We start from the raw sequence: 27,535 nt of genomic DNA, 5'->3' as shown, positions 1-27,535 counted from the left end.
CATAGAAATTAGACAAAGGATAACATTTCAGGTAGAATAAAAAGTGGAGCCAAGACAAGCCATGAGCAAAACTAAGTATAACAGACGTATTACCAGTGCACCGCACAAAGGGTTATCTTAGCGCGTCAATTTATATGATTTAAATGTGCTATGTTTTCATTGTGTCTAATGCACACGCCTCTATCTGTAGTATCCTAGGTCAAGTGACTGGTCAATGCATTCTGGACGTGCATTTTGTGCACGTGTGCGAGCGTGTATCAATACAACGAGTGTCTTTTACATGTGTGTGTTTTGATGTGGAAGTGGAATTTCGAATTGTTTGCATGTGTATGTGCCCGTGTGTACGTGTGCGTGTATGTGTGCGGGTGTGTATGTGTGTGTGATATTTTGTAACAATACCGTACGCTGACGCGGTCACGTAGATATTGACGCATAGATTAGTCTAATAAAGATATTTTAGTTTACTATCGATAAGGTGTAGACATGTTTTATGGTATAAAAACTGATTTTAGAATTCTTAAAAGCTGTAAAACATATCTTGATCGAAATATTACAAGCTCTATTCTGAATCAAAAGCAGTTTTGAATAAAAATTCCAAAATTACATAAACACGAAAGAATAATCACTGAGTACATATACAGATAAAGTTGAATGCAATGTATATGAAGATATAGCTACAACTAAACACAAAAATCAAAATACAAAAATATTCAGAGAGAAACGAGAATACAAGAATCAAAGCACTTTTTACACAACATTAATACACTTCTTGCTTAGCAACAAAAACAGTTAACCGTCAAGAGAATTAAAAACAGATCGCCGGTACATTGGCATCGGTTCCCTGCCACAGTTTTTACGGCTCACGGAAGAATTTACCATATATTCTTTCATTTTATCTCAACCCACGTAAACACAGTATAACATGCAATTTATGGAGGCAAAGGTGCAGATATACTTCCAATTAGCTTCGCCCAAGGTTGACTTTTAGGACCTGAATTATTGTATTTTGGATAACGAAGAATTCTTTGCCCGTTTTATGTGGGTGGTTGTCAATGTAATATCAATAATGCATACATTCTGATGGCATTCACCGGTCACCCATCTGGATTTTGAGCTGCCTGTATCGAAAATCGCTTTTGTCACTATAGCCCATACTTAGATGAAGATAAATATATGGACACCGCAAGAGTTATTCTACTTAATCCTGGTTTCTCCACTTCTAAATAAGTATTAGTAAGCTTATCAAGTGAAAATTTGAATGGTAGTTTCATGCATTAACTATTGGAAGAGGTTATTCAAAAATGGCCTTTAATAGATGATGGATGTCATCTATATTTTAGAAGGTAGGATATCAATAAATCGTATTTAAATATACTTCTTTCCACAGCAATTATCTTCTTGATCATAGCCCAGATAATCAAGTTCAATGGTATTAAATTTGATAATCAAATAATACCTTTTAGATTCGCATCTTACGCTGCGATTGCCTTCAACAATATCTATAGTAGGTAATTACACTATTGATAACATGCTTTATTCAATCATCATTCAAAAGAATGATGTTTACATACCTACGTGGTATTTATTATATAATGACGTAATAAATAATACCGATCATGGTATGGTGAGGGAAAGAGCTAGTGAATACATACTCAGAACGAAATATTTTAAGCCAAACTTCTTCATAGTCTGATTCCGGAAAGAAATTATATAGTACTAGGCGAGTAAATGCAGCAGTTTTTTTTTTAATGTAGACTATTTTATACCTGCTGTAAATAAAATGCTCTGTACATCATAAGGTTCTTTAGCTGCAACACTTAGTACATACTTAATTTCTGACAACCTAACCAATATTTCTTAAATTTACGGACACACATATTAACATCCAAAATAAGATTAAATTCCAAGATAAAACCATGTAGCCAAATTACAACATGTTTTAATGTAGAATTGGTTAATTTAAAATACTTTCATTACTTAAACGGAAGCGGCACGTGAGAAAGTTTATCAATATTACTTTTTGATTTATCGATAGCGTTTGATAGGGTAGCACATAAGATTTTTATACATACTTAATAATTTAATGCTTAATTTATGTTTCCAATTTAGTATAATGATATCAATTAGTTTTATATTTCTTTTTATGGTATATTTCCTTTTGTATACGAGTCGATTAGCGTTTTATTGAGTATATCTGTCTATGGAGTAGCTGGGTCAAATATTGCTTCCCCGTACTGTGCCTTAAGTCCTTAAGTTTGTGGTATATTTCTTTAACGACATTTCCCGTGGTACAGGTGACTTTCTAGTCATATAGATGATATAAATAAGGTATATTTACACCCAAAACAACATCCAATAAGCATCTGTAGGTCACCAGAAAATGTAATTCTCTACCACGCGTTGCGGCTCGACTTAACTATTACGCTATTCGGGTCGTAACATCTAGTGACACAGTCATCTCATTCAAAACATATGTCGTGTAAGATAACGGAAGATATTCTGCAGTTAACATACTTACTTTGTTACGGAACTGTGAATGGGATGCTAAAATAGAAACAAGTAATGTAACCAACGTAATACTGAAGGTAGGGTCAGTAAAGGTGGAGTTTACTGAACTACGTATTACGGATAGCATCTAGGTTTGCATGGTATCATTATTTATGGTTAGCTAGGAGGAGAAGGACGGGAGAAGACCTAAAAGTAAATTAGTCCTTTGCGGTCATTTAAGCCCATTAAATACACGATTTCTGCTTCCTTCATACAAATATCGGGTTCTGCTACCGCAGTTTCGATGTCAACTCTCATTGAAAGAGTAGCCTTACAGATAAATACAACATATGCATTAGAACTGACTGGCCTTGCCGTGGCCTGGCCTGGCTCTGGCCGTGAGTTTCTCGCTAGCTCTTCTCATAAGGCTCTACCCCCTTTCCGAGCTAGTGGTAGATTCAGTAATTGTATCAACTATCATAAGTGTCAATATTTGACCTAAATGAATAAACAATTTGATTTTGATTTTAACTAATATAAGCATGTCTACTAAATTAGGAGTATTCCCTAACAGCTGTTATTGCACATCAAAAGTCTTCGAAGGATAAAGTTCAGGAATAATTGCTCTTGTGTAAATTGCATCAGCATCACCAACGTTCGTTGCTCTAACGCGGATCTATGACCGCTTACCTTTAAGCATATGTGTAAAGATGTCCTAACGAGAAGTAAACAGTAATCACTGCGAATACAAAGGATAGTAATATGTTTGCGGTTGTAGTTAGCTGGTGAATGATTGGCGCGTCGACCTGTGAGCTAACGTTACATGAACAAACTAGTATAATATTTCAAAACTCGTAAGGATGGTGAAGATACGTCGTTCATCATAAAATTGTACAAAATTGCAGTCGTTTATCGCTTAATATGTGCAGTTAGTTGTCAACCTGTAGAGATCATAAACTTTTGACACATCGATTTATCAAGTTCGCCTAGTTTATATGTCAAGTTGACATTTCGATGTCAATACATAAATTAGTGCCTTTAAAAATGTTTATTGGCAAACAGTGTCACGTGTGATCCGTAGTCGCTTTGCTGGTTCAATTTATTCGCCGTCAAAGGACTTTGGTATCGCTTTTCGACAGTTAAGTACTCCAACAAAAACAACCTTACCGCTTTAAGTAGATGCCCAGAGCAAATTCCATTACATTTATGGATTGACCAAAGGTTGCTTACCTCGGCGATCGTTAACCGATCAGTGAGCGCAAGCAGCTCGGCTTAAATAATGTACACTATCAAAGACTGATGACTGTTTGAACATTCCAACTATCTGTGTGTCATCTGCATAATGTTTAAATAGCCCGTACAGAATGATTTATCGAGATATTTACTGTAACGAGTATACCGGCATCGTTGTTTCTCATATCAGATACGAGCTCGATGATATGGAAATGACTCTGTTTATCAAATGTGGGAAACGAGTACAAATTAATGCATGTTCGAGTCGGTTTTAATCACCCGTCCTAGTGTTGATTAGATAGTAATAGATTCCAAGTACGGACAGATAAGATATGTGTTTAAAACTATTGTGATAAATCGTCTTAGTTTATGAGTTTGTCCTTCTAAATAATGATTTGTGGGTGGTTCCTAAACACAATTTATGTTTTCAGTTTGGTAAACAAATCTATCAATTTTATGAGTATTTTATGCTTCTGTTTTTTGTTCAATTTTACTTCTAGAATACTCTTAACAAATATCTGGTTCTTGGCCAACGGTCCCCCACCGGTGGCCAAAACTTCGCTCCAATAACATTGGCAGTCGAACACACAATAAAATTCATTGAAAAACACAATTCACCGGCTAAATTGGCCATTGTTATCAAACGAGATGCCATAAACTTTAATCTTTAAGCCGTTCAAACACTTTCTACCGACGAACTTCGGGCAAAAAGTAATACCCATTGTTACATACGTGGTGTTCATTCACTTGGTTTTTTTACACCTGCGGCGCAACCATCGTCTGCAGTCTCGCTTGAATCGATCTCGTCTGCACGTACGTGTTGTTTGCATCGAGTTTTGCCATGTGTAGTGAAAACGTTGTGAGTTTACGTACATGGTACGGTGTTAGAAAGCGTGGGCGATTCGATAGACAATTAATAGCAACATCGGTTGTACGTTAGAGATCTGCTTCTTACGGCTGCTATTGTTCTACTGCTAGGTTTAATTACCGGCGAAAGTCTAACGAGAGTGTCGCGTGAAAGTTTCGTACACACGACGGATCCCACGTGCATTGTGAATATATTTTTTATGTAACTTTTAGTAGGATGTCGTAATTTTTGTTTATATGGAATTGTTGTGTGCAACTGTTAATGTTATGCAATGTTTTATTTAATGAAGTTGATGAGAAAAAGGCGAAATTGCATTGTTTGTGAATGCATGAATCTCATGGAGTTATATATTTTAGCTTCCTTAATTAGTATTGATTTAGTTTTTTGTAGTTATAATTTCCTTATTCTAATTAAGATTGTATTCTTTGTGTAGTTGTGTGTAATATAATTAAGTGCATTCTGTTCTACAAGCACAGTGTGCATTGTTATTCTTGTCAAACCTATGTTTATACACATTGTTGTTATATTGTAACGGTTCGGAATGCGTGCTAGATATGAGGATTATATAGATAACGATGCTTGAAAATTCTTCATTGTATTTATATTTTGACATACATAACTAGAAATTTTAGGATAACTTTAAAAATTCCCTTTCTTATTTATTTCTTTTTTTTTCAAAACAGTGAATCTAAAAATAATGTTGAATGTTTATTATTGACTCATTATGACTACTAAGACATAATAATATACTTATTTATGCTAGCTTTCATAAACGGGTAATTATTATGACACATTTGAACCGAACATTAGGTAATGGGAATCCCTTAAACCACATCCATAAATAGCACAAATACAAGACTCTGACGTCACAGAAAAACAAAAACAAGGAGAAAAACAAGTACGACAAAGTTCCAAAGTTTCACAACCCATTTTATTGGACTGTCGCTATAAAAATGGATATTGAAATTTGAAATCGTCGACGTGGCGAGTTATGAATGTTTTCTATCAAGAAAACTTTGATGTAAAATTAAAGGTTTCTTGCTCCAGTGTTATTGTAAAGAATCTGGAGCAACGGCAAACATATTGCAACGTGCCTTCTATTATGTGATTTTCTAATAAATCTAAACTTTGACAAGTCAAATTTTATAATGTGTAGAATTAGCGACAGGTTAAAATCGTTAGTTAAATTGCCATTATATCTAACACACTATTTTATCCAAAACAAATGAACTAAGTACAGTGCCAAAGAATTCAATTTCTCAGCAATTAAAAGAAATACACTTCCGTTCACACTTTTTTATAAAAGTACCTTTCTACCTTACACAACTACAGAACAAAACACAACAGGTATTCCCTATTCAGATTTTTAAGGGGTAATAAATTTCAATAACATTACATTGTACTAGTAACTTCCTAAGATGAATTCCTTCCTTTTGGCATAGCTGCTGCATTAGAGTATAATTGATGAACTCAATCATCAATTGTACTGCTTACGGCTGCCAAATATCAAGTGCTAAATAGGCCCCATATAGATAAGTTCCGGCAGATATCGGACGTGTATTTTAGCAATGTTGGCATATGAATAACGTATTGAACTAAATTTAAATACGCTGATTGAACAATAACAATTAAAGAAAAGTAAGATTTAATCCTTATTTTCATTTTAGATTGACGTCTATCAAAACATGGACTCCTGGCTAAGTAACAAGAGTCGCACGGATCGATCTGTGAGGTTAAGCTACGCTTGCCGAAGTTGTTCTGTGGACGGGTCAAAATATACATCCGGTGAGACTAGAAGCCGACTCCAACATAGATGGAAGACAGACTTGGCTGATTGATTGTCTTTCAAAACCAGGCAATTTAATAATATAGGCACTATAACGATTTTCCTGCTTAGTGAAATCACGTGTAATATTAAGTGCAAATATCAAATCTTAATCCTATCTCTGTTCTTCAGTATTAGTGAGAAAGAGACGGAGATAATACTAGTATAATTAGCGCCAATGACACCTGTACATTGCACTCTAGATAGTAATCTAGCGATATGATTCAGTGCAGCTAGAAATATTCGATAATTGCACGATCGCCGATCTGTTTAGCATTTACGTCGAGATCTTTTACTGGATAAGAGAAATATCGCTTTCGCGGCACTTAAGTCATGTTGATATAAACACTGCAGCATTAATTTAGACTTGATTTTATTTACGAATCTCTTCATATGATTGTAATTATACAATACCCAATTTTATCGTAGTTTAGTTACAATCATTTAGAAAATTACTACTCAAATACAGGAACCACTGGAAAAACTCAATATTGTTTTCTAGATACTCCATATAATTCTAGGGTTTTATTTAGAGATAGACAGCCGAGAAAATTTCATGCTAATGTTGACTCATATTACAAACAGTAGGTCTTCTGGCTCTAAGATGAAAATATTAGATCTTTTGTAATCTCTTGAGTAAACAACAATTTTCAACATATAGGCAAACAGTTTAAAACACCCTGACATAGGACTGTACAGATTTCGTACATGTATGGCACATGCTATGCAAGTTTTGCTACATTTACTCGAAGGTTGTTCAAAAACACACACATAACACACATAACATATTACCTAGATAATGAATGCTCCACCGGCTCCACGTCAAATATTCACAAGCTACAATTTTTAATATACTCTCAATCTTTCTATATACCAGTGGTCAGCCTTGTAAAACTCTGGCATTTTTACTTTAAATATTCAGAGGGTAATAAGATTAGACTTTTGAAAGACGTTGCCGACATTGCTAATGGATCTGTAACTCAATAAATCAAGTTCTAAGGGCCAGAGATTCATCAAAGTCGAAATTTAATTAACACGACTTTTAGATATAAAGTAATATTTTTTAGCAATTTTTTGCTATCCATCGCTATCTCGATTTAAGACTTGATAATTTATTTTAGTATGGAAGCGATTAGGTTTTAGTCCACACTAAGCTCGAACTGATTCTGTGGTGCAACTTGAATAGAATCCTGCTGATTGATGTTTTAATTCCCATGTTTACGAAAAACAGCAGACCTCCTAATACTTATTTCAATTATTTAATAGAAGTCAGTTTGCGATTAAGATTAACATAGCCTGTGCAAAAACATAAAATAAACTAAGAAAGACATTATCACGGCACAAAATATTCGGCTCAAAAAGTAACAGGTCAAACTTCAAACACCAACTCGTTCTTACTAAACCATTCAAATGCATATCCATAAAAGGCACATACATCATATTCAAATATTATGCACTTATAAGTAGGTCAGAATGCTTTCCGTTCAAACAAGATTGATACACCAAGGCCTTGCCCAAATATGCGACACTTACGACACCGCGGATTAACTTAATAACTTGTCACTTTACCGTTATCAGGTAATATGTATGATAATACTATTAATTTATATTCAAACTTATAATAATTTTAAAATGTAGATGTCAACTTCACCATTAGATGCTATTGAAATTGCTACTTCAAAAAAAGGCAGTAAATATTAAAATCTCCATATTCTTATTAAAAAGCTACATCGTGTCTGAATTTTTGAAATAATTTACGTTATACAAGGAAATATTTAATAGAAGAAAGCTAAGAGTAAGATGAGGCTCGATTAAGATCTTTTCTTTAGCTTACATAAAGTCCCAAGTGGTTTTAAGTCTTTCCTCGCGATATAATTACTTCAAAACTATTTAGAACTTCGTTTAAAGCACTACTATAAACTGATATAATCTCTTCGACGTTCTAAGAAGTATTTAATCATTTATAAGGCCGCAATTACGTTTACTGCTACCATCATAATTTTATCACGGCCAAAGATTTATCTGAAATAATTATACTCATCATTAGAGGATTAACAATAATTACGAAGCAAAAAACTAGAGACAATTACTACTTGCGCAATAGCAAAAAAAAACTAATTTTAAAATCAGTTGCTAACAGAACAACTGCTTGAAAATAAACTTATTCAGCGAAAAATCTTCACTGTCATGTAAAAACAAAGGCATTATTTAATTTACATACAACAATTGATTTCACAAAAACACGGACTTTGTACAACAAAATTAAAAACAAAAGATTGAGCAAAAAATTCATGAAAATATTCAAAATGGGAAATAATAACGAAACTTTGATTCAAAACACGGAGGATGACAAAAACAGTTAATTTGAGATTGTCATTTTAAAGAGCAATTAGTTGTTAATGACGAGAGCCATTGTTCTGATATTCTCACGGATAAGAGGAACACGTTTTATGGCAACTCTGCTGAGGTTTTACGACGTAATAAGGTTATGTCTGTTCACATTCCGATTTTATAAACGCGATATAATTATAAGTACGGATAAATTCGAAGAACAGGTACGTGGAATGAAAGCGAAAACTGGTGGGAGACGAGACAAGTGAATAAATAAATAAATACACCACTCTCTCATGTATCGTGTAGTTTTTATTGCTGATGGATTCGGGAGCTGTGTACTGAACGCAAGCAGACATACCGGCCGTACCAATATACATACGAAAAGTATAAATAAATAACCATTCAAACCGAAAAATATATTCGCTAACATCATTTCCATGTACACTAACAACCAAAACAAACATTCATATCCCCATTGCTTTTGTTCACCGAAAAAAAATCTCGGGCCCTGCCAGTAGCGCATTCAATTACCTAAATTGATGTGTGCACTGCACACAGATCCCGTCAAAGGGCCCGGGGCCCTTCGTCAGTTTAATTCAATCAATTCCACTATGTCTCCTCACGTAGTATGTATGAAACTTAATTGTATGGTAACCTGCTTGTGTTTTGATTCGAGTAAACGCCCCGAGGAAATTGTCTTTCGATGGGATTTTCGGATTTGGTACGTGATTTGTAGATTTTCTTGTTATGTCTAGGGATTTAACGAAATACAGGTTCAATAAAATACTTACAACAAACTGGATTTATTTATATAATACATTTCCTCAAAACAGAGATAACGTTTAGTGAACGATGTACAGCGTTTTTTCTGGCTCCTCTCGTTTATGCCAATCATTCTTGTACTAAGCCACGTCGACCAATATTTTTAATGTATTATAGGGTGGCTAAATATTTCCTATTGACTATTTGTTTAATATTACAATAACAATACATGTATATATTAAGACCAGTCTAGCGTCGTATAATTTATCAGATAGTCAAACAGCATGTATGATATGATGAAAAAATCTGTCAGAATTCTAATTGTTAAGCTAACCTGTAGCTCTCTCGAGGTAATAAAATCGGACATAAGTATATAGTTACTGTTTGTACTACAGTCATAGTCGAGAATATTCTATCTTACAATAAGGTGTCACAACTTCATCGAGTATTCTGTCAAAGTTTCAGTGTAAATAATGAACGTAGAACGTCGAAGTTGTACGCTTTAGTATCTACGAACAAGGCGAGTTAGATATTAATTACAAATTACTACCCAAGTAACAGAGCCGGGTTATTCAAGCGAGAGAATGTGCTTGTTAAATAACGTAATTATTTTTTAGGTAACGTACAGATTTCATATTATATTCGATAATGTATTCAGGTGTTTTAGGCATAATTATGTATTAAAAAATATTTATTTTAGGGTTCTCTACCCAAACAGGGCCGTTTAACTGAAATTTCGTTGTCCGTCTGTCTGTCTGTCACCGGTCTGTATGTGTTAAAGGCAAAACTACATATTATCGCGTGTCTATATAAAATAAAATAATTTCCTACACGACTATACGTTTGTGTAAACATAACTAATTATCTAATAAACAAGACATCAAACACAAAGCATACTGCTTTATAATAATAAGTTCAATGACTTGATTAATTGAAGATAATTTGAAACAATAATAATGTTATTACCTTCAATAAAGTTGTAAGTTGCTATCTATAGTACAACAACTCAGTAGAGAGCATTGCACGCAAGCATCGCGGCTAAAGAAGAGATACAAAATTCAGAATTTAAAACACCAGGGACCAACAGGCTTATGCAGCTTTGTCTTAGTAATACCCAGAAGTATTCATTACCTACTAGACTACCGCCCGCGCTTTTGCCCGCGTGGGCCTTTACCCTCTTCGGGCTAAAATGTCCAAAAATCCTCTCTTACTGCTCCTCTACACTTCCTAAGGAATTTTCATCTCTACTATTCTACTCATTCTACGCTCAGTAGTTTTGGCTGTGCGTTGTCCATCAGTTACTCAGTAACGGAAGAGTTTTATATATTGACAATCTAGATCGTGCATGACGTCTCTCTATTAAGTTGTCGGACTATAGTAACGCAAGTATCAGTTCTGTAACTCTATATGTAACAAATGCGTAATTGCGTACGATTAAATAACACAATGCTATAACAAATAGCAGCTATAGCTGTTATTTTGGTTAATAAATTGCTTAACGCCTACAGAATGGCTACGTAAGGTTATATTCAGTTGATATCGTAATTGCGTATGGCAAAAAAACTTTTGTGTGTAAAGTTGTAGGTGTAGTAACCTCTTTGGATATTCGGATATGTTATTTTAAAGTTTGCAAGTAAAGGACAATTGATTTTGCAAATAATATCGCAAAAAGGTAAGTTATTCTTTTTAAATTGGTCAAATTAGGTGAAAGTTCCATGACGTAATTGGTTAGATATCTTCTATATTATTCAAAATTTTAAACCCTGGCGTTGCATGTTTAATATATAATAGGATACGGGAATTAACGCGAACACGCATTTTACCTTGAAATTCTCTTATCCTATTATATCATCAGTATTTCATAGCTGTTGACATTTCTGTAACATAAGCTGAAATGAACTGAAGGAGATTTAATAATAATTGACAAAGCCGAAGAACTTTTAACCCGAATTTTCATCCTCCCAGCTTTAAAGGTATAAAGTGAATTGCGTGTGCATCACACATGAGCAGTAGGCACATAAGCCTTACATTAAAGATAAAGCCTTATCTATCCACAACCGTTGCAGTTTCCGCATATCACGTGTGAAGGAAACCAGGAAAATTAAACGCATTTAACACACAGATTACTTTCACTCAAAGATTTCCATCAATAATAAAACTTTCCAATACAGTGCGTATGTATCGTTCAATTGTCTAAACCAGTGGCTGTTAACCTTTTCATTATGAGGGACCAATTTAATGTACACCATTTTGTTGTCAAAGTTCTGTATGCAAAACTCTGCAATAAATAGTTATATTACCATAAGTACTGTTTTATTACATGTATAGATTATATCCGGTAATATCATATCCGATAATTTCATACAATTAGATAGTATCGCAAAAGAAAGTAGAAAAAGCATTTTACAACATATTTCTTGAAAAATTCATATTTTTATGTTTACACCTTGACTTGTAATCAATATGGATATTTCCTTAGCCATAGTAGTCGTGATAATAAAATTGAGGGATTCTAAGGCATCTCAGGGGAAGATATATAAACAGTTGGCATTAAATATACGTACAGAATTATGTACACAAAACGATTTTTGTAGACACAGTAGTAGTCCGTGGAAAAGTTGAGAGTTTGAGAGCCACTGTTCTAAACAAAACTGATGCTACGTCATGCACCATCATTGCGTGCATCGAAAGTTCTCACTTATTTGTACTCTTCAATGATGTACCAACATCTTTGGCGGCTTTTCAAAAATATCACTACTAATGGATTACATTGCAAAGTTATGTATTAAAGTCATTGTAAATATGGTTTGATTACACAATGATACAATGACGGTAGATGATTTCGTAGAAGAAATTTCTACGTAACAAGTCAGTAACTTGTCACAGTGAAAGTAAATATTGTCCAATTAACTGATTGCGTGTGAACCCTAACAACTTACATACATACATACATAATATTAAGCCTTTTTCCCATAGTGGTAGGCAGAGACCAAAGAGCGGCACTTGGTAGGATCCTTACAAACTTCCCTTGCCTCATTTACAATTAACTAGAATGCTCATTCTCAACAATATTACAAAACTTTTCTTATCGATAAACCATAGTTTAATGCAACAATTACTGAACAGTTTTGACTTTAGTCCCCGGTTTAAGTCTTTAAATATCTTTTATAATGAAAGGGTCGTAAATATATTTTATGATGAAAAGGTCGTCAGTAAGGTTGTAAAAAATCTCAATTACATTGAAGTGTAAAAATGATCACGCCTTTTAGTGGTTTGTGGTTGCAGTGAAGTCAAAAGTCGACTTCAACTTAAGTTTATTGTTCAAAATGCTTGATGTAACAGTGTGATAATGACTGTATTTAATAGCCATACGTAATAAAACTAATCGTAGTATACTATACGTCATTTATCAATGATTTGAACTTTGTTATAATACTATGTGAAGAACGTACAAACGTAACGTGACTAAATGTCTGAAACTCTAGAAACGATTGTGTGTTTTTTCTTAACTGAAAGCCACCTTATGTTTCATGACCACAAGGTGATTTTAGTTTTTAACTATCGCAGTTTATGCACATTATACTAAGAGGCAAAGCATGTCTACAATAAAATACTGTTTAAATAGGAAAATCAAGAAAATGATGACTGAAAGTCTTACAACGCGAACAGTCTCGCGAGAAAATGTAAGTTAAAAACGAGTTCATTGAATCAACTGTCTGAGAACGTAACCATATGTTTTGCGGTTACATTGTTTGGGCATCACTTTCCATTAGCAAAGGGATAAGAGAAAATACACCAACTCATTATCTTGATACTTTACGTAACAATTATCACATGCTCGTAATTAGCAAATTGTTCTCGCATGAAATTTTAATGACCCTTAACTAATTATACAAAATCTCATCTCTTGAATTAATGCGTAATAATTTAAATTATATTTATAGAACAATCTTATAACAATACATGTAAATTCTCACATCTTGCAGTGATAAACGTAATCTGAAGTAACAAAAATTGATAAGATTTATTTTAATCAAGGAAATAACCGTGTAATCTTGAAGATACTGGGATTATTTCGCAAATACAATAAAATTGTAAAATACTCAACAAGTGAGAAAACTGGAATAAAATTTTCCTCTGAAATCGCTTTAGTTTTCCAATTTCAATCACTACCAGCTTTAGATGTAGTCGTTTCAAAGACTACTATCGGAAAATGATAAAAGTAACTGAATACTATCAAATCGGTTTGTCGCAGAAAATTAGGTAGGATGATGTCGTCCAATAAAACTATACCCAAGTAACTAGTGATAGTTATATTCTTCCATCCTTGTCTAAGACAACATACAAAAAAGAGATACAACAACAAAAGAATTGCAGTTGCAAGATAACCGCTTATTAAACAGTCTGCGCGCATCCATAATGGCGAATTTTATACCACTCATAACATAGTAATCTTGGAAAATTTTACACGTATTAAATGTATGTTAATAAGGTGTTTTATAAGAAATGAACGTATAAACGTGATCGTGAACAGAGAAAACGTACATTGTAAGAAAACGGACGATAATCGCGGAGATTATCTAGTTGGCGCTGAGTTACGTAAAAAGCAGTAAATATTGGAGAGGGTAAATGGAGACGCAATTTAAGGTCCCTTGAAACGCTTTGACTTTATTTTACGGGCTACCTTTAACTTGAATGGTAGAATCACTAGTTGGGTCTATCACGAATTTACCAATTATTTTCGAACACCAAAGAGGAAAGCCATTTTAATAGCAGACAGTATTAAGTAAAAGCAGAATTTTTATATAACACTCCAGTTACAAAAAAATACAAACTTTTCACTAAGCATTGGTAGAAAAAATAAAAAAGAATATAGGTATTTAAGGTATACTATATGTCGTAATGCTAGATAGTCACCATCATCATTGATCATCTTCTATAAGTACAAAGTCCTACAACTAAACACACTTAATCAGAAAACATCTTAGATAATTCCACAAATCCTTTAGCTAATATTATCCAAGACACCTGTTCTATATTTAGACTTGAACTCTCAATGTCAAGTGAAATGCTAAGATTACGAACGTCTATTACCCGTCACATCATAATTCAAAGACTGCGTATTTGGCAGTGTAAAATGGCAACGAAAGCTGTAACTATGTAAGTGCGACTGTTGACATGGTGTATGGGGAGAATGCTATATGATATGGTAAACATGCCAAGTGGATTGGCGCCAATTATAAATATATACAAGTATAGTATAAATATATAATTGGGTACCTGAGTGATTCACCTGTATTTTATATCCTTGCCGTGATGGTATTTAGAATAGATCTACTTAACTTTATGACCATGGACCAACGAGTTTTTTTTAGTTGGTAGTAGTAGCCTATGCTCACGAGTCTTTAAAATCTCTTAAAAGCTCCATGCCAAGTTGTCGAAAGCCTTTTCTTTGCCAGATTTGAGCACGGCAAAAGGTGGATGTGTAAAATTTTGTTACTTGTATATGTCGAAGATCTGCTAAAGGATAAGTATATGGCTCAACCAGCTTATATTTTTAGTTGAAAATGTTTAAGGGTCTTCAACAATTTCCATGCCAAATTCCATCAAAGTTGTGGGAAGACATTCTTCTTTGTCAAACTTGAGTACGGCAAACCAAGTGGATGTGTCGAGTGTCGCTTCTTATAAAGTTCGGCTTGAGGTTTTCGCCTTCTTTCTTCCAATAGAAGGAAAAGATTTAGCTTGCGTTTTAAAATAAAAAAATCGGAGAGCATTTATTATTATATTATCAATTACAGAATTCACTCCAAAGAAATTCTAAAGAGTTCAAATGATGAGTTCAATACATTAGGTTTCTAGATCCATCATTGGAGCAAGAGGTCAGATTATTCTCTCTATTCGAAAGGGATAGAGTATCTAATTCCCGGTTTATTCTAGACGTCTAGATTAACAATAAAGTATTTATGGATAGGATGATTAACTATAAGATTTACTTGTGATTCATGACACTGGCCGGTGGTAAATCTTTCAAGCGATGCGACTAAACCTTGTCTCGTTTTTCATATGACAGCCATTGGCGTTATGGCATTTTCATCTATTTTTAGATAGGAATGAAAGATAGAAATGTCTTCTGTGAACCAAAGATAGGCCGGATTTCGACATTATGTAGAATGCTGTTTTACTCCCAAATACCTTTTTGGTTATATTAAGATTTTATACCGAGCTTTTTGTTGAAATATTTTGTGTCATCATCATCAGCCTAGCCATTCCAACTATGCAGAAGTCGGCTTCCAGTCTCACCGGATGCAGCTGAATACCAAAGTTTTACACGGAGCGACTGACTATCAGACCTCCACAACCCAGTTATTTGGGTTATAACTCGATACCCCTCGGTAAGACTGGTTGTCGGATGATGATAGATATCTGATAATAATTTGTTTATGGAATTTAATTCAATAAACTGTCTTTAATTTATAAAATCAACTCAATTCTGTCTTAACGAAATATTATAGTAGGTAAGTAATTAATTTAAAAACTTGCTAGACACATCAATCTTATCAAAATATTCAATAATACCGCTGCATTCTAGACCAAATAAACAGCGACAAAAAACTGCTATTATAAATAGCACTAAACATTTTTTTATATGCTTAATAACTGTAACTTGAGTAAATCTAACGAATAACTGTCCATAGACATTAGACATGAACCAAAATGCAAATACTCATTGAGAAAAAAAAACACTTGACACTCGATACAGGTCTGGCCAGTTGTAAAAAAGGCTATTCGATTAGCATTATGAATAAAAAACTTGATTTAAATATAGAACTCTGCCTAACGTTTATAGTGTTCTTATTGAAATTCTTCGACTGCTTGTCTGGGACAGTCTTTCTTATCGGTAGACATTAATCTTTATAGAGTGATTAATAGGAGGTGAGCAGAGTACATGTTCTTTTAATAACTGTTTTGAAGAATTCTCAGGCAAATCTTTTTGACTATTTTCTTTGAAGAAAATAGCGCCGTTTTCCTGTGCCATTTGAGGAAGTGGTGAATATACCGGTGAAATTCGGCATAAAATTTTGGATGAGTTTTAAGATTTGACATAGTAAGAGTATTCCTATATTCCGTAGACCGAGTAGACAGATTATCAGATGAAATTGGTGATACATCAAATACAAGTACTTTACAAAAACGTCGCATTTTCCATCGACCACAAAGGTTATACAAACAGCCGCACCTTAGATAAAAATCAATAGAAGCTAAGCTGATGTGCCAAGGTAATAGTAAATGGGTCATTATCCTAGACCAGGCCACCGTAACATAAACACGATATATCAGCCTTCAGCCCAAGGTTGCTACACTTGTCACACGATATCTACGGGCAACAACATTAACCCAAAAATTTCGGACCGGTCAGATTCGACGCGGGGTGAAAGGGTCCATGTGAAATTTGCGGTACGATTTTTTGATAAAGGAAATGTATTTTTAGAGTTTCGGGAAATAATAACGATGTATTAAGGTTATTGAACTGTTGTTTTAGGTATAAGAGGTATTCTTGATGTTTCGGTAAAATATGTTGAAACTTTTCCTTTTCTTGTAGATTGATACTTCAAAAAGGTTCTACAAAAGAAAGTTTACTAGAAATTACATGAAATGTTTTAATACTGAAGCAAAACGGTGTAATCAAGGAAAGACCACATTAGTACTTAGTGTTAATCTTACTAAAACGAGAGTTCAAGGCGAAAACTACGATTAAAATCAAGACTTATTTATGAACTTTTTGTAATCTAAATCGAGCACTTAATTAAAAATCCACGTGACCCTTTTGCGCAGTAACAAATCTGCGAAACATTTAATACAAAATACGAGTAACTTATGGCAGACCACTAAAAAAGGACATAAAAGGAAACTTGGAGATAAAAAACTAATATAAAAAAGATACAATAAAGTTTCTTGAGTTTTAAAGTTAATTGAAAACCCGAGTAGCTGCGACAGTGGTGAAACTAATTTTATATTCGCTCCAGACGTATTTAATATCAATTAAAAGTTTACTCGTATTCCGTATTACAAATGGCGGCGCTAATTTAGTTTGCTTGTTCGCTAGTTTGTTTATATTAGTTTGTGATCGTAGAGTAATATCAAATGATCTTTTTGAATTTAGTAGACTGCTGACAGTAATGGATTATTTATAATAAGATTATCAATATCGCAATCAATATGTGCGAAAGTTAGTTTGTTTAACTACTAACTTTACATATTATACATAAATATTATCACGACTTTTTCCCATAGGGATAGGCAGAGGCCAAAATTGCCACTTGGTACGATCCTTATCAACTTCCCTTGCCTCATTCACAACCATACACCTTATCACACAGGACCGCCGGTTACTAGCTATACTTACATGATTAAATGATGCCGGTGATATAAATGACGAATGTAAGTAAGGTCACTGACCTTATATTTTTTACATCGCCCATAGAAACTAAGTATTCAACTTAACTAAAGTTCAAAATACCTACCTTAATTCTCTCAAGTCAAAAGTCAACTGTTATAACACTAGCTTATATCAGAGATAGTTCAATCTACTAACTCGACTATAATTGTCAGTCATTACACACAAATAGCTGTAACGAAAGTGATAAATAAACGTCGGAGAGAAAGACATGATGTATTAGGTTTTACCTTGTCATGTTATGTGATGAACTGATGACCTTTGATTTAAGTGTTACATCACGAAATGATAGCTTAAGGCTGTGATGCGTACTTTTGATGTTTGGCAACGATTTATATATGAAGTGATATATTGGTGACTACTTAATTAAATCAATTGTGTAGATTGTTGTAGTTGAGAGCGTCCATTTGGGAGTGGAATGTAACTTACACACATACATAAGATCACGTCTGTTAAGCCCGAAGGTGTAGTTAGAGAAATATGATATGAAATCCTACCGCATTTCGCCTTTAAAAATGTATGTCCCATTGAATAGGGGGCGAGTCTACTGCCAAATACCCGTTGCCAAACTCCAGACTACTATTGAGAATATATATTTTTTTAATAGTTCTTATTTTAGGATTTTTTATGCTCATAGTCAATAAAGACAGCATAGTTTGGGATTAAGAGACTTACAGATAGTAATTTCCAATAATTGCGACTATTGGACATTTATATATTAAATCAAGCAATCATCTTTATGTGCAAAATAATATAAAACTAATATCCGTGGTTAAGCATTAAAACAAGTTATAATCGTAAGGTGTCATTGCAATTAATAACGTCCTCATAACACATATGATACGATAGAGGTATAGAACCTGTTTATTTGAAGGTAAGGGCCTACTAGGCAGTTCTCGAGCTAACATTAAGGTTTAGTTCTATAAAAATACAGTTGTTACTAAACGTTTACCTACTTATACTGACAAATAAGTTTTATTTGCAAGAAAGATGTTTTTGATGATTCTATGGTATTTGAAAAATCGACTTAGAATAAAAATTACCTGGGAAATACATAGTAAAAATCCTAGATTTCGAAGCCAGCAAAACAGCAAAAGACAAAAATAGGCTGGAACTTAAGTTATGAGAGTCTTACACCAATTAAAACACAGTTTTAGTTGTAAAAAGTATTCATTTTTACTACCTACGTTACAAACTACTAAACACGCAAACACAGGCTATAAACATTATCATACATCTTTGTATTTTCTACTAAAAAACATGATAATTACAACACTCAAGAATAGATCTAGAAGGGAAGCCGACCCGGAAATTAGACGTAATTAATTTTTTGCACTTACAGCCACATAAATTGCTATATTTTTCACAAAAAAGTACTAGCAACACCACCGTAATAATTTAAAAAGAAAATAACATCGTATTTATTCTTTTTAAAAATGGATGCTTTTGGTATGATAAATTGTAAACATACAGTCATATTTACAGCAAAAGATAGCATCCTCTAAATTACCCATTCGCGTGCATTTTTCAACAAATGAGTCTCCTCAAATTAACACATACGGTCGCGGTCGCGAAAAGTGGTAAAATCTCGCCGTCTTCCCATAGGGGAACTCCCCTAGACGGCGAGATTTTCTGTTCAAGCTTAAGCCCGCGATTTTGTCCGCGTTTGTGACTTGGGACAAAATTTTTGTACAAACTTTTATCGCCTTGGGAGTAGAATTGATCAAAATCCTTTCTTAACTGATGCCTACGTCCGATGCCCGATCCCTTCAGTGGTTTGAGCTGTGCGTTGATAGATCATTATGTCAGTCACCCTTGAGTTATATATATATTTATTTATAGACATGACTGTATGTTCATATTATATAATATCAAGTATGCAGCCTTGTAATCGACAAAAAAAAAAAGGAAAATTGAGAGGTTATTTGAATAAAATTGTATTTACTATGCGGATGTAAGGCTTAGTTTGCTTATTAGGAGAAATTTATTGTTAAGAAAACTTTCCAATTATGTATGAGAGTTTTATTTTATAGGAAATCGGTTGATCTGTGTTCCTTTGATGACGTACCATCATTTCTAATATAAACTTGAGCTAGAAAATTATTTAATTCAATACAAATATATTTGCCTCTCTATCTCCTCTTTTATGTACATGTGGTTTGGCCTGTCATTCTGTTTCAAAACTGTTTTAGATTATTGTTTATTATACACATTTATTGTAGATTATAATGAATAAATGACTTAAAAAGAAGGTTTCCTTGTTTCTCTTGTTTCATAGTCTAAGAGCTACAATATCATAATAGCACCTAAATATACCTAGGCATTCCGTTACGCTCCACGTACCACACTACTGTCGGCCATTGCTAATAAACTCAAATTAAAGCAGAACTAAGAATACTCAATAAACACTACTTCCTACCAAACTGAGCATTTCAAGCTCTACTTATTAGTTGCAATGTTTGAGCCATTCTTTAAAAACTCACAGGCAATTAAAAGTAAAGTAAAAGTAGAAGATATTTGCTCCCGTTGTGTAAATAGACTGTCGTACTTATTAATATTATCATATGAAAATATAAAATTCTGGTCTATTTTTTGCTTGTGGTCTGTCCCACTGCTGGGCAAGTGTCTGCTCCCAAACGAGGGAGGAGTTAGTCCTCACTGGCTAACTGCGGGTTTTGGACTTTGCATGTCTTCAAGAAACGTTTTAAACAAGTTGTAGGCATGCAATTCATCACGATGTTCGGGTCTTACCCAGGACAGATAGCCTTGAGATTCTGAGCACATCTTACTACACTTTATTGATTACCTTTCGAAAAGTATAAAACACTATCAGCTGTTTACCTAAGCTCAGAATCGAAGCTGGGACTTCTAATCAGCAGAAGTATACAAAGACCATCAAGTAATTCTATAATTAAGTGATTTATAAACCGCGCACTGAACCTCGCTCATACTCGTACTAATACAAGGTTATATCCTGACTTTGAATGACTCACCGATTCATTGCTTCCTTGCGGGAGGGACTGATACTATTGTTGTTCTACATGATTACATGTTATTACATAGCTATGTTTAAAGATATTATTATATAGCAGGTACGTTTAAAAATAGCAATTCGACAATCCACTTTTGGTAGTACCATCAACGGCACGCGGAACTCTTCGACTATAATTTTGCAAAATTGTTTTAGTTTTGTAATCGTTTGTTTGTTCAATACGACAAAAACGGCTCGATTCAATTTGATGGGACTGTGTAAAACGTAATAATAAATTCAGTAGTATCAAATAATGGGTGTATAGAGACATTATTATGTAACCAAAAATAATAATGTTTGTTTACACGTCAATTGAATAGGTAAGAGAATAATTCGATTATTTTTCGAGAATAGATTTGACAATAGTCTATAGTCTATTATAATAATTGACAATGGCCTCTGTTTAACCAAATTCATCCTAAATGTGATGTAAGTTTTAATGTACATTTCTATGCACTTTTAGACAAATCCCTATTGTATTTTGGTTCTAAAATAAATCGCAATTCATAGCCAAAAACAATCATTTACTTTATGAATATAAAAATCAATTCTTTTTGTTTATTCTTTAGTCTAAATGGCATAAAAAAACAGAAATAAATAATATGATACAAATCTAAGATTGAAAACGACTGAACATGCATATTTCGTTTTAGCTACGAGTTTTTCTTGCTCCGTCCATCAAGTGACATGCTGTCAAACTGTCCGAAGGCTTCGTACTGGGTTATATCATGCGATTTCAATTTTGTCTAGAGATACTGCGACTCTGGGGTTCTTAAATTGTTATAAGATCAAGGAAAATATTGTAAGACTTCAAGTTCTTAATAAAGAGCTAAGAAGTCACGAGGCAGGCACGTTTTATTAAAAAATACAGACATAAACCACAAAAATTCAATCACCATAATCCAGTCGTTTACCATATTTAAAATAAAACCATGTTTTCCTTATCAAAAGTACCCAAAATACTAAATTTATTAAGATATTCGTATGGCGGTTCAATTGAGCAAGTCACAAGTGTCAATGCTTAAAACTGGTTGTGTAAATTTTGGCATAACACCGAGTTGTCCTTGCTCGATTTTTGTTACAAAACAACCGCTGTTTATCGAAATTTTTGACACAAACGCTGCAAAATTAACGTTCACTCAAAATGTACAATTTTGAAGTAGGTAGAAGTATTTTTAATTACAGAGGTACCGAATTTATTTTGTTTTAGAACAGACGTTCGGCGATCAGGTACTTACGTACGTCAGGTGAAAATTAGTTGCATAATATATCCCTCACAAAAACTGAAATCATCATTTGCGTCATTCTTAATAGTCATCAAACTTAGGCGAAAGCCATTTCACTATACATTTCTTTTTCATACCACTTATGTCTCTAATTCAGGAATAACTTTATTACTTTATAAAATACGACCACAACTGTCTTGAAGACCCCAAAATGTACACAAGTTCCCTCGGCATTCATGCACGTCTTAAGATATGCATCACAGCACAAACATTATCCAGAGAAGTATCACTAAACAGCTCGAAACGTATAGTTTCAGACTTCCTTCGTAAGCAAATAACTCGATATGCACGAATAGAGATTTGTCAACAATTTCAAGTAAACAAACACCGCAAAATTCACCAATGGAATGCGAAATTCTCTTAACTCGTAAAACCATATTTACCATTAATATTTCAGTACAGTCCATGTCGAATCGCAACATGTTTTGCTTATTAAAATATAATAAAATTCGACAGTGTTACCGACTTATGGTACAAGACAAAAGTCGTTAAGTTTTTGTTACAAAAATTCTCTTTATTAAACAAAAAGCGAGGTTCGTGCGTTGATTACGCAAGTGCGTTTTTATGATTGATGACCGCGAGTTCGATGTTCAGGAAATTTTCTTATAAATTACGTATATTTTGTCAGTATTATATTGCATGATTTATAATAATGCGAAACTTCGCTGTTTACCAATCATTATGATACATTGGACTTTCTAACATACCAACTACACGACAATAGCATCCAAATACTTATAATGGGCAAAGTACATTAGTCACAAGACTTCTTGATCTACTATCTGCAAGTAGCTAGAGGCTAATACCCGATCGTCATAACTTCGATTACATAAATCAACAAAACGTGAGAACAATTCAAACAACACAAATAACACCGCAACACGAATCAGTATGTTATCACAAATAGCATTTCACAAGGAATTCAAATAAAACCCGTTACACATGATAACATCGTAACAAGGTAGGGACTACTGACTAAATCGCATCAAAACATAATAGCAATTTAACTTTATATTTCCTGCGTTTAAGTACATTTACGGAAAAGGAAATGTCGTGAGGAAACGGTCTAGTGTATCTTAAGGCCTATTGTGAACTCAAGGCTGCAGTGAACTGCTTCGATGATGAATGCGTATGTTTACATTGATGTTTCACGCTTGTGTGGTTTTGTATGGAAGATGACATGTGGTTTAACTGTCGTACGACGGTACTGTAATTCAAGGGCACGCGGGTATTTGGAGAATTACCTTTTAAGATAAATTGTTTTCTAATAAATCGATTAAAAAAACAGCCGGTTAGTCAATTAACTGATAAATCCAATATTAGATTCGTATGTTGCTTTCTATTGACAATCAAAGTAATTAAATACAAACTTAAAAACAAATTCATGGTCTTTGAAGGCTATTAAAAATGTATATTGTGTGGGCAACCACAAAATGATAAGCATGTTTTTAACTTCAATTATAAATAAAACCATATCAAATCAAGTAGGGCATTAACACCAAAATCCCCAGTTTGCCCTTTGAAAACAAAATATTGAATACAATATCATTTCAGAGCTGCTGAGTACATATTACTCATATATTTTTGAATATTTTCTATTAGTCATACCATAATGTATTTATTTTCAATCTAATGAATTTCCACACATCAGACGGTAGAGTTAATTATTAAATGATGTCAGTATCGGAATATGTATGTTTCAACTTTACTGTCACTTGTTCAAACAGCTGAAACAAGTACGTAGTTGCATATCAGACAATGAACATATTATTCCATGATAATGTATGAAATATATTAAAATTTTTGCCTTAATAATAAAATTTCAAATGTATGAATTTTCAGCAGCAATAAGAATATAAATTAAATTTATTGTAATTTTAAGTTGATGGTATCATCAACCATTGTTATTTAAATTTAATATTTAAAAATGTGCTTTATATAAGAAAATGTACCTACCTACCTGCCAAAGTTTTTATTAATCTCTTTACTTGATATATACTATACTAAAAGTATGCGCTGCTTAAATGCATCCCAACGTACTTCATGTACCGCAAATATGGAGATCATCAATAAAAAGATCCTTATCTATCACTATCCAGACATCAAACCATCAAACATCAACCAAACTAGTCAACCAATTATTTCATTACATTCAACAACAGTACGATAATCAACCGCACAATTAAAATGACTTCGGTCCACAAATTCTCAAGGTCATGTCCAAGGCCTAGCCTCGCTTCCTAAGTACAGGACAAATGGTTAGTAGATTCAGGTCACAAGTTATAATCACTCATTGAATGACAATGAGGTCATGCATACATTTTTGATAGTGTTTTGAGTGATTGTATGGATTTTTATGAGCTGTTTAGTGGTGTTTTGTATTCATTGGATGTATGGGTTTATTTGTCACTTTATTGAATCATTTGCAATAAAACTTTCCTCTTCATATAAGTAGCAAAAGACTTTGAACATGAAATTCTTGTAAATTGGAGAAAAAATTCTAGAATTTAGGATTCACTAGTAATAATTTGTATAAATATTATTTTGTTGTTACTCATGACAAAGTTGTACTAGTTTTAGCTTATCAACCTTAATCATCAATTTATAGATTCTTCAGTGCCATAAAGTGAAGCTAACTAAGGACTAAAACACCCTACAATTTCATTCCAATTAAAGTCCAATTAGAATGTTCATAAAATTGCTACAAGCATTAACTAATGTGCATAAAGTAAGGAATTTTATCTCTTGCACTATAAATTTATTAACTCAATAAAATTTTCATAGAGCTAGAAGATTAATAAGAATTTTAATTGTATCTTTAATTGTTGACACCATACCAATGTATGGACATGAGAAATACTTTTACGAAGCAGTACATTGTACTACATACATGACAATAGCTATGCAGCATTAAGATACTCAATAAATTACTATAAATGGCCATTAAAATGATGGCACCGATCCAAAATTCATAGTGAAACGTCCACATGAAATGCCACTGACAGTTTTAATTGTATTTATTAAAGGAATATAATTAGTAAGATATATTATTATAATGTTTCATCTGTTACGAGACAGAGAAATAATGAGCTTTATTTGTTTGGAATAGTTCTTAAGTATGCCATAGAACGGTACTGTCTAGTCTTTTAATAGAGTTTGCCAGACATTTTAATTTGTATGTCTCATATTTCTGAAATGCTCTCGTTTATTTAGCAATAGAATTTGTATTTCTGTTTATTTAGGACTAACATACCTAGCTACTTTGTTGAGATGGTTAAACATAGTGGACCTAAGTGGGTTTGATGTCTTATACATGGTATTCTGAATGAGATACCTTATTTAAGTGTTTCGGAGCAGTGCTGGTAATTATTAATATAACCCAAGTAATTAGGAATTAGTTGTAAACTCTGTAAATATACATACATGACAACTAGTTATGATTAAAATTATAATTTTTAAATTCAATTGTTCTGTATAAGTCAGAGTTGAGTCATTTAGTAACAATTCATGATAAATTAATTTTAGTTGCCTGTTTAAAAGTATTGCAAAGTATTACCTAACTTTTTCAGACAAAATGAAGGTAATTTAGTGATAATAAAATGTTATAGGTACATATGTAAATTTATATCATGTGATAACATGTTAAGTGTTTATGATCATCAAGACATGCTTACCAAAGAGGTTTTATACGAAGCATGTGACTTAGAATTCTTATTTTGAAATTTAATTCTGGTTGAAAAGACTTAAATTATGGTTTTACTTTTATAATTTGTAAGTAAGCCTCTTTTGGCTTAAAAGTATCTAAGTAGAAAGGTAGGTACCTCAATACTTAGATTTTTGGGCAAGATATTTTACTAAGTTTACAAATAAGAAAATGGAAGTAGCGGATGGTAAGCAAATGTTGTTTTGTCACATAGTGACTTCATAGCTTAAATAATTGTCACACCCAAGTGTTAATGATAAACTTGCTGATAATTAGGTAGAACCACTTTTCAGATACATCCTAATTGTCATCTAACAATCAAAATAAACAAAACTAACATCTAGAGTACTTACTTTGAAAACTTCAGAGAAGAATCCAGTTCCGATTTTCTCTAGCGTGAAGTCGTCAAATGGGTACAAAGCCGCCACAGCTGTCCTGAGCGCGGTGCAGGACGAGCCTGTCACCCTGCGGTCACCGAGTCTCTCACTATCCTCACTGACACCTGACTCCTTATCACAATCATCATCACAACACACGGCACGCTTAGTCCGGCTCCCGCTGTCGCCATCGCGGTACCTCCGGCCCACCTTCGAGTGCGGACCCCTCACGTACCGACCAGACTTGGCCGTCTCATCCAAGTTCGTGAAGCTCTCCGCTATTTTCAGCACCTTGCTCGGCTTCCGCCGCTCGTACCTGCTCCTGCCTCCGTCCTGCGTACACTCGTGTTGCATTATAGCTGTGCTTGCTATAATCGAGTACGCTTATCCTGCTTCGAACATAGTGTTCCCATCAAGTGTCCTCCACTATACACGAACGGTGCCCCACGCGCAACATTTTCTAGCTTATACTGTGATACACTAACTGACGGTACTCGAAAATATGCGAAATAACATTATAATCACACAAAAACTATGTCGATATTGCTACTGTCACTTTCACATATTTCCCAAATATCCTCGGTTTATTGGCACTGTACAAGGTTTGTTTCGATTTATAATTGACGCGCGATATTGTTGTTACGGTTTGTGTGTTATGCGAAAGATGTTTCTACACATAAACAGTCCGATTGACTGACGACGCGCGTACAAGCAAAGTAAAGAAAGCTGAAAGCAAGCAAGCCAAGCAACACCAACACATGACATGACTTATCAGAATGTTGACAGCTTTGTTTTGGGTGTTCGGTTTGTGCGGTTGGCAGCATTGCGCTTTAGCTGCGTTCAGAATTTGTTATAGTCTGTATCGTTATAACGAGTCAACGTTATCGATTAAATCATAATCGTTTTGACGTGTATGACTTTTGTATTTATAACTTGGCAATTTGTTTGTAAAAATAGGAGTAATTCATACTGTTTTTTATTATATAAAAACAAATGAGAAGTGCTAATAGAAAAAATCATATTAAAGTTATGATATAACTTTAAATATTTTTTTTGTTATAGCTATTTCATTCTATGTGAGTGTTTTATAGTAATCGTTATCTTAAATGTGCTATTTTAAAGATCTATAAGTTTTAAATAGATATTATATTTGAAGCTTGGCCAATTTCATTAA

General features: G+C 33.6%; 1 protein-coding gene across 1 annotated transcript in view; it reads right to left on the bottom strand.

Moving 5' to 3' along the window:
• cdi (serine/threonine kinase) overlaps positions 1–27,130 on the bottom strand; it is a 134,744-nt gene extending 107,614 nt beyond the window's left edge. The window contains exon 1 of the mRNA XM_076114061.1: positions 26,338–27,130. Coding sequence (XP_075970176.1) covers positions 26,338–26,715 — 378 coding nt within the window. The 5' untranslated portion in view covers positions 26,716–27,130. The remainder of the gene's footprint in view (positions 1–26,337) is intronic.
• Between the last annotated feature and the right edge of the window lie 405 nt (positions 27,131–27,535).

This window comes from Anticarsia gemmatalis, chromosome 5 (assembly GCF_050436995.1).
Source record: "Anticarsia gemmatalis isolate Benzon Research Colony breed Stoneville strain chromosome 5, ilAntGemm2 primary, whole genome shotgun sequence".
NCBI classification, from domain to species: Eukaryota; Metazoa; Arthropoda; class Insecta; order Lepidoptera; family Erebidae; genus Anticarsia; species Anticarsia gemmatalis.
This window is presented reverse-complemented; position numbering and strand designations above follow the sequence as displayed.